General features: G+C 52.3%; 1 protein-coding gene across 3 annotated transcripts in view; it reads left to right on the top strand.

The window, feature by feature from the left end:
* LOC117885649 (signal-regulatory protein beta-1-like) overlaps window positions 1-9,295 on the top strand; it is an 83,378-nt gene that overhangs the window by 71,870 nt on the left and 2,213 nt on the right. For 2 of the 3 annotated variants that reach the window (XM_034786981.1, XM_034786983.1), the window contains exons 1-2: window positions 5,624-5,795; window positions 8,489-8,830. In XM_034786981.1, coding sequence (XP_034642872.1) covers window positions 5,723-5,795; window positions 8,489-8,830 — 415 coding nt within the window. In that variant the 5' untranslated portion in view covers window positions 5,624-5,722. Of the gene's footprint in view, window positions 1-5,623; window positions 5,796-8,488; window positions 8,831-9,295 lie in introns of those variants that run through there. The other variant, XM_034786982.1, reaches the window with a different exon arrangement.

Here is a 9,295-nt window from a genome sequence, read left to right as displayed (position 1 = left end):
ATGTACCCACCACTCACTCATGGCTATTGATTGCGAAGCCGCTGGAAGGAATCCTGACCGGGCTCCCTGCTCCTTTTAGCGCATTGGTTCTCAAACTGGGGGTTGCAACCTGGTTGTGTGGGGCATTGCGAGCCCCAACCCCAGCGTGGGCTGCGAGCCACGAGCCCCAACCCCTGCGCCGGGCTGTGAGCCCCGACACCCCACTCCCATGCGGGGCTGCGTGCCCCAACCCCAGCCAGGTGCGGTGTTGTGATCCCTGACCCCAACCAGGAGTGGGGCTGTGAGCCCTGAGCTAGGGCTTCCAGGACCCAGTGACCCCTGACCCGTGTACTGGAGTTGTCAGGTGGAGCCCGACCATGCAGAGGGTTATCAGCCAGGAGCACCGCCAGGCACAAGGTTGTTAACCCTCAGCCCTGCCACACACAGGGTTGTCAGCCCCAAGCCCCGCCACCCGCTGTGAGCCCGGCCGGGCGCTTGGTTGTGAGCCACCATCATCACCATGTGCTGACCTCAGAGCCCCAAGCTCCTCCAGCCCTGCTCCCCCTCTAGCTCCACCCCCAGCTCCGCTCCGGCTCCACTCTACCTCCACCCCCAACTGCACTCCACCTGGCTCCATCCCCAGCTCCGCTCCACCTCCAGCCCTGCTCCACCCCGAATTCCACCCCCCGCTCCGCTCCACTCCACCTCCAGCCCAGCTCCACCCCCAAAGAAAGGGCGCCAAATAGAAGTTTGCCCAGGGCGCCATTTTTCCTATGGCTGGTCCCGGTACTGAGACAACATTAGAGGGTTTGATTCTTTAGCAGTTGAACAAGTACTTTATTAATTAACAGTCAGACACACGAGCGCAAACCTCCTGAAAATAATGGCCACCTGTATTGCTAAAACCGCTAAAAAACGAAAGTATCTCATGTCTTACATTAAACTCGGTTTTACCAGTATCATCATCTCTGGTATTGAAAAACTGCAATGCGGCATTTGCTGTGAAGTCTTCTCTGCCGAATCAATGAAACCATGCAAACTGCAGCGACATCTGGAAATTGGACATCCTGAGCCTAAAAATCGAAATGTGGATTTTTTCAAATGTAGAGAAGAAGCAACAAAGAAGGCCAGGCTTGATGTTGATGCAAGTTTCCGACAGCAAATGTCCTCAACTGTGGAGGCCTCTTTTGTTGTGTTACTATGAATTGCCCGTACCAAACGCTGCGTACAGCACGTGAGGAGCTCATTCTGCCAGCATGCAAAGATATTATGGGTGGAAACGAAACTGCCAAAAAATGGAATATGCTTTCCATGTCTAATGATACCGTGAAACACAGAATATGTGAGATGTCTGAAGACATCAAAAAACAAGTTGTGCATAAAATTAAACACTCTGCTTTCAGTATGTTCAGCCTGCAACTTCATGAAACTACTGATGTTACTCACTGCGCACAATTGATAGCATTCGGATGGTATGGTAACGCGGGGATGTTAAGGATGAGTTCTTATTCTGTGAACAATTTGAAATAACCACAACAGCACAGGCCATTTTCAATCAGGTGAATGCCTTTTTCGAAAGCAATGGCATTGAATGGAAAAATCTTTGTGGTATCTGTACCGACAGTGCTCCAGCAATGATGGGTACACGGTCTGGCTTTCAGCAGAAGGTAAAGTGTGTCTCATCTAATGTGATTGTCATTCATTGTGGAATCCATCATTAAGTCCTAGCTGCAAAGACCTTGCCAATATGCCTCAATGCTGTGGTGGATGTTGTTATACGAGCAGTGAACTATATTAAAGCTCATGCTCTGACTAGTCGTCTCTTTCGAGAGCTCTGCAATGGTGAATATGAAGTTTTGCCTTTCCACACTCAAGTCTGATGGCTTTCTAGCGCGTTTTTATACTTCGGGAAGAGATGGCAGTTTTTTTCCTGCGAAACGAGAAACAAGCTGAACAAAAAGTTCAGTGACAAGAAATGGCTTCTCTGCTTGGCATACCTAGTTGATACTTTTGATAGCCTTAATGATCTCACTCTGTCGCTCCAGGGAAAACGTTCAACATGAATAGACCTGACGAATAAAATCAGAGCCTTCCAGATGAAGTTGGATCCATGGGGCAGGAAGCTGGATACAGACAGATACGGCACGTTTCCGACACTTTCCTCGTTCAGCAAGGAGGAGGAAGTTAACATTGATAGTGCTCTCAAGTCAGCGAACAGTGAACATTTGAGAGCCCTTCACAAGGAGTTCTCACACGACTTCCCAGCGCTACCAGAAGCACTTCATTCCCTGGTGAAGAACCCTTTCAGTGTGACGGCTGAGCAGTTACCTACTGACCATATTCACGCACAGGAACAGTTTGTTGACATGATCAGTGATGATGCAGTGAAAGCAAAATTCACACAGCTGCCTCCAAACCAGTCCTGGTGCTCAGGTGCAAGTGAATACCCACCGGTGTCTGAAATGACCCTGGGAGTCCTGCTGTCATTTCCCACTACCTACCAATGCGCAAGTGGATTCTCCAGCCTTCTCACAATAAAGACGAAATCTCGAAACCGGCTTGATGTGAAGGACGACATCAGACATGCCCTTTCTAAAACAACACCCAGAATAAAACTTCTTGTGTCAAATAAACAGCATCATCCATCTCACTGGTTTTTGGCTGTTTCAGATTATTCATTGCTGTCAAGTAAAATAAAATTCTACTTAAAAATAGCTTATATTGAATTTGATAACAATGTGTTTTAGGCTTAATTTAAAAGCAGTGGGAACAGGTCAATTCATTTTAAGCAATAGGGTTTAAGCTTAGTATTTAACAAAGCAAAAAATGCCCAGCCGGCCGGAGCAGCAAGGCAGGGGAGGGGAGGAGGAAAACAAACCTGCCCCCGGCCGGAGCGGCAAAGGGGGACGGGGGCAGGCAACAAACCTGCCCCCAGCCGGGGGGACAACAAACCGGCTGGAGCGGCAAAAGGGGGGGGGGGAACAAACCTGCCCCCGGCCAGAGTGGCAAAGAGGGAGGGGGGAGAACAAACCGGCCGGCCGGAGCAGCAAAGGGAGGGGGGAAACAAACCTGCCCCTGGCCGGAGTGGCAAGCACGGGGGACAACAAACTGGCCCGCCTGCCGGAGCGGCGAAGAAAAAAAAAATAAAAACAAACAAAAAATACCTGCGGGGCGGTGGGAGCGTGGGAGCAGGGGGACTCCCGGCCCTGCAGACCCCAGGCAGCGGAGTGCGCACCCCGGCTAGCGGGGGAGGGGGGAGAGAAGGGGGACAGCCAGGGTTTCCTTAAGCGGGGCGCTTGCCACGCGGCCCCTACCCCTGCGCCGCCTGCTGGGAGGGCTCCGCGCCGCTCCGTTCGGCAGGCAGGGAAGGACGCGGGCTGCCCTACCGGGCTCGATGCAGGGCGCTCCCCTCCTCCGCCCCCTACAGGGCAGCGGGAGCAGTAAACCATAAAGAAAAAACCTGCAGGAGCGGCCGAAGCGGTAAAGCGCAAAACAAACCAAAACCAAAAAAAAAAAAAAAGGATTAGATGGAATGCCGCCCTTTGAAATCTGCCGCCCCAAGCACGAGCTTGCTCGGCTGGTGCCTGGAGCCGGCCCTGGTCCCTATCCCCACTTTCACGTTAAAAATTGTACTGGCAGTAACCCACTGTGTGAGCAAATCCCACAGGATTTTTGGGCACTGCAGGGATCTTTAGCTTAGGTACGAGGAGCGTTGCTGCAGAGTAAATGGGGAAGCTAAAAACATATGGGCACTAACCAAAGAGAGAGCGAGAGGGAAGCAACCAGCTTAACCACACGAGTTATTTACTGAATAATAGTGAGAACTACGCAAGGAGCCTAAACCAACATAACAGTTCCATTATTAAAGGTTACAAAACTCAAACATAAAAATACTAGACCTGCCTGAGGTAGAAAAGAAAACAGAGAGAGAGCTGGAGCTGGGATCTCGCCATTCCATGCAGGTTGAACTGGTCCCCGGTGGTGGTGGTAGCTGAGGGTCTGGAGTGCTGGAGACAGGCAGAGCCCCCAGCACGATCCGTCAGGAGAAGATGGAGTCCCAGAGGAACCGATGCAGAGTTTGGATCCAGGCATCAGAACACTGACTGGAACGTAGGTCGGGGGTTTTGTGGAGAAACAACAATGGTTCAAGGGAGAACACTCGATTTGTTTATGGGTAAATTGATGACTGAAGGGTTTTCTTTAGTCTAGAGTAGATGATAGGAGCTGATCACTCCTGGCTATGGGCGGTGTTCCTTCCGGGGAGCTCACAATGCAATTAGGCAGCTTCAGTATTTTGGATGTCAATCAAGGATTCATTACTATAATGGGTCTGATAACTGCTGAGCTGGGGGGGTGCAGTCGTAGGTTCATTAACATCTGGAGCAGAGATCCCCCAGCATGCACTGCTTCCCTGCTGTTGTGGTCCCAGAGTTCCGAGCGGTTCTTGCCTTGGCATCTCTGGTCATCTCTAGGCTAACGGAGATGCCTTAATCCTGTCACCCTTGTCGGGAGGGGTCTTGGTGTGTCTCCCACCGCCCTGCACTGCTCTCTGCCGGTCTTTTCTCGGATCGGTTTTGGTTCAAGTAGAGGCTCGGGGAGGGCGGGGGGCAGGGTGTCCTTCATGAGTCAGACAGGCTGGATCCTGTGCCCTGGTTCCCCAAGAACACACAGAGCTGACTGGTATCAGTGAGGTCTGGGGCAGAGCACCCCCCAGCACAGTAGAAAGTCGGCGCCTGTGCCTCCCTGTCTACGCGGCTACTTTTAGCATGTAGTTTCCCGCTGCCTCCCTGCTACCGGAGCCTGTCCCTGGCCGCGGGGAGCTCCTGGAGCCTGTCCCCGGCCGCGGGGAGCTCCTGGAGCCTGTCCCCTGCCGCGGGGAGCTACCGGAGCCTGTCCCCGGCTGCGGGGAGCTACCGGAGCCTGTCCCCATGCAGGATTAGCTACGCGGGATTAGACAGGCAAAGCTGGGAAGTTCCACCCGTGCCCACAGCAATTTGGCCTGTCCATGCCAGTGATGGCTGTAGGCAAGGCAAATCCCCACGCAGGCCTCGTGCGCAGGGAGCGGTTTGTGGGGCTGTAGGTCTAGACTCTAAGGGAACTGGGAAGTCACCACAGGAAATCAAGCGAAAAGGAACACAGATAGTTAACCCTCTCAGTGCCTGCCCTACTCGTAACATCAGTCAAGCAGGAGCTGGTTGGGCACAAATTAAGCGGGATTTCAAACAACGTCTCGTGTTCATGCGGACAATTAGAGATGGGCCAAAGGGCTACTTTGAATCCAAGGGCTTTATTTTATTTTATCTTTCTTGGGAATGGGGGTTTCAGGCTGGAAGCGCTGGATCCAAACCTGCCCTTGCAGTTTCAGTTCCATGTCTGAGCCAGACTGGAAAAGGCCCGTTGGATGGATCAGGTTTTGATCTGGGAGAGGGGCTCATGTCATGAGATCTCTGCAGTTTTGGCCCCATCGGACCATCATGTCGAGGAGGGCAAAGGACTGGAGAAAGTGAAGCTTCATGAAAGAAGGTGGGACAGCAACAACCGCTTTGCTATGAGAAGCAAAGTACGTTAATAGTTAAGTCTGAACAAAGCTAGCAGCTGGAGCCATCACTAATGCAATCTACTTCCTTCTGCGGTAGGGCCAGGGGATGACCTGAGCTGGAGCCGTAAACTTCTCAGTAGCTCAACGGACATTGGAGAGCTGGCAAAGGCAGCGAGGCTGTAAGGTTTCCCCTCTGCCATCACAATGGCTCCATCAACCCAAGTGTCTGGATTGTCTCTTCCATGCCTGCTGCTGATTCTTCTCCTGGAGATCCCTGGTGAGTGCAGAACAGCAGTTTTCAGCCTGTGGTCTCTGGACCCCTGTAGGTCCGCAGGCGATGTCTCAGACTTCCAAAGGGGTCTGCACCTCCAGCCTACATTTTTGGGGGGTCCGCAAATGAAAAAAGGTTGAAAACCACAAGTGTAGAAGCTACCCATCAACATATCTATATTGCCCATAGGGGCACTAACCATCTAGTCTAAAGTTTGTTGCCCTTCTATGAATCTTTTCTATTTCTCCTTTCCCATAGTGGCACGACAGCATTCCCTGTGTTACTGTCTGATCCAGGGCCGGCTCCAGGCACCAGCTTACCAAGCAGGTGCTTGGGGCGGCCACTTCGGAGAGGGGCGGCACGTCCAGCTGTTCGGCGGCAATTCGGCGGACGGTCCCTCACTCCTGCTCGGAGCGAAGGGCCTCCCGCCGAATTGCTGCCACAGATCACGATTGCGATCGCGGCTTTTTTGTTTGTTTGTTTGTTTGGCTGCTTGGGGTGGCCAAAACCCTGGAGCCGGCCCTGGTCTGATCCCTTCTTAACAGCATCTGATTTCCTCTTTCTGGCTTGACTGCTGCTGCACAGAGAGCAACGTCTTCCTTTGGCTAGCCACAGTGCTGCAGACAGTTTGTTTTCCTCTTGGCAGTTCAAATTAGCTTGTAACCCACCAGCATGGAGTTTTTAAACGGTTCCTTCCGGTTTGCATTGAGAGATGACTAATGGTGTGTTGCCATAGGAACCCTAGGTACGTCCTGGGGGAGCTTGCCCATCCTGCTGGCAGGGCTACACTGCTATTTTGAGTGCACTCGCTGAATCAAAGCTAGTGGAGGCATGTCTCCTGCGACCGGAAATCCTGCCCTCCCGCTCCAGTGTAGACAGACCCTTAGCCTGTCCGCTCGTTGGTGCAGTGCCCATCATTTTGCTCTGTGTTCATGCAGCACCTCGGACAACGGGGTCCTGGCCTGTGGCTGGGACTCCCACGTGCTCCCACACCGCAGATGCACAATGAATAAGTAGTGATGAGCGCTGAGTTTGATCTGCTGGTGTGGTGCACGGTGCCTTTGTCCCGCTCGCCACATTCCTCCATTGCCTTGATTAATGGCGAGGGTGCCACGCGTCTATTCAACTGCACTTCAAAAAAAGTGCTGGCCCAGCTCCTGTCCTAGCGCTGGGCACCCCAACATTTACCTTCTTCCCACGCTGAGCTGTGGCCGTTTGCTCTTTGCTTCCAGCTAGTGCCGTAACCCAGGGCAGCACTTCACCCCTTAGCCCTGCCAAGCATTCCTCCTCTTGAGGGGCGACAGTCAGAAAGGTTAGGAATTCCCTTCGCCTCGTCCTTTGCTAACTCCTTAAAGAACGCTAACAGGTAACTGGGGAATCTGACCTGTCGGGCTAGGACTGTAAAGGGCACAAAGTCTCAGTGTCGCCAACTATTATGATTTTATCGTGAGTCTCGCAATATTGGGAGTGTTTCTTAGAGTTCCAGCTGCTGGAATCAGCAAACTCCCAGCTTTGCTTTGCTTTTTTATATTTTTATTTGCTTTTTTTATTGTGTTTAATTTTTTAACATTTTTTAAAATGATTTTATTTTTAACTTAAGTTTCTCACCCTCCTTGTGGAGAGAAGCTGGAGAATGCGAGGTGAGTGTGCCCTACAGGCTGATCAGCCAGAAAAGAAATAAAAAAACCCAAATATCTATTTTTAATCTCCTGATTTTTAAGCCAATCTCGTGATTTTGGGGGCCTGACTTGTGATTAATTTTTTTAACGTTTGGGGCTGGCAATCCTGCTGTCTCGCCATTAACTAGATGTGTAAGAGACGCCCCAGGGAGCCCCTCGTCACAGGGAGATTTCTGCAGTGAGCTAGGGACGTCTTTCTTTTAATTTCAAATCCCCACTGAAGAGCCTGACTCTCTGTGAGTGAGTCTGGGAGGGGTGGCTGAGCAGTGCTTCGTCTCAGCCCTGCAAACCCTGCTCTTCTAGGAGACGTTGTGACACTATGCCCCATATTCTTCATAGAGATATGCTTATGATGTGATTATTGCAGATCTAAGATATATTTTCTGCGAGATGGGTCATGTGAGGTATCATGGGAAAGGTTCTGATTTACTAACTATGATTATCCTATGTGTATGCATGTATCATGCCTGTATCTGAAGTTAGGAATATTGACTATGTATCCATTACAAGTGTGTTTACACCTGGGGAACGCCCCAGACAGCATGCAATCAGTCTAGATGGCTGCTGTGAGGAAGAGCCATTAGAGAGAAGAATAGGTCCCAGAAGATGGTTATCACCCACAGAGAAGTCCTCCTGGGGACCCTGCAAACTAACTCTGAGTTATGGCTGCAGGGTCATGTGATCAAGTCACCTGATACTGGACTCCATAAGAATATGAGTATTTTCCCACTGACCAGGAGGTGGGAATCACACTGGGAGACAAAGGATTCCCGCCATATGTAAAACCTATTTAAGGCAGGGGAGTGTCATAATCCTGGTTCGTTCTTCACTGGCTCCCCGCCCAAGATGAGGGCTGCAAACAGCTGCGAATCAAAGCCTGAGGGGGAGAGGGGAGAAGAGCTGAGCCCAGGCTAGGAGCTGGACTAGTCTATGAATGAAATGTCTGGAGTTTTAAGCTCAGGCTGTCCAAATAAAATCTCTCTCTCCCCACTCTCCGCCCGGCCTGTTCTCTCCTTCCAGGGGCCGGGGCCCAGGAGTTCCAGCTGCTGCAGCCCCAGGGCGCCGTGTTGGTGTCACCGGGAGAGACTCTCACACTGATCTGCTCTGTGACTGGGCTCGTTCCAGTGGGACCCATGAAGTGGTTCAAGGGCTCGGGCAGTGGCCGCCAGCTCGTTTATGCAGAGGTGGGATCACTCCCCCGGGTGACGCGGGCTGTGAGCGGCTCTTACACAGACTTCACCATCCGCATCAGTGACACCCGCCCCGAGGACGCCGGGATCTATCGCTGTGTGAAGTTTATGAAGGGGTCGGGACCCGATGAGGAGATCAGATCCGGCGCTGGCACCGTCGTGTCTGTGAGCGGTGAGTGCGAGCTGCCCCCAGCCCCACGCCCCTCCCCACCGGGGGCTGGGACCAGGGCGGGGAACAACCCAGCTCGGTCCAGACACTGACCGGGGAGTTGACTGAGCCGGTGTTAAAGTGGGGCCAGGGGAGACTTTTGCCTGTACGGAGGGGGCTGCAGTACAGGAAGGACCAGGGGGAATTCTGCTCTAGCTCTGATTTGCTCTGGAGATTTCCCCTTCCTGCCCCCACCCCCACACACCTAGATGAGCAGCAGCTGCTTGTGTATGTGTGTGTGCGAAGCCGTGCACAGCAGGGTGGGGACCCTTTTTGCTATTTCCCCTCTCGTCTCGTGTTTCCCAACGGGGGAGACGTACGGGAATGAACTGTTAATTTCTCTCTGCAAATCTCTCCAGCAAAACCTGGACCCGTGAGGGTCTCAGCATCCCCTGCTGGGCTAGGTGTAGACTCAGACTGATCTGAGCC

The sequence above is a fragment of the Trachemys scripta genome, chromosome 12 (assembly GCF_013100865.1).
Source record: "Trachemys scripta elegans isolate TJP31775 chromosome 12, CAS_Tse_1.0, whole genome shotgun sequence".
NCBI classification, from domain to species: Eukaryota; Metazoa; Chordata; order Testudines; family Emydidae; genus Trachemys; species Trachemys scripta.
This window is presented reverse-complemented; position numbering and strand designations above follow the sequence as displayed.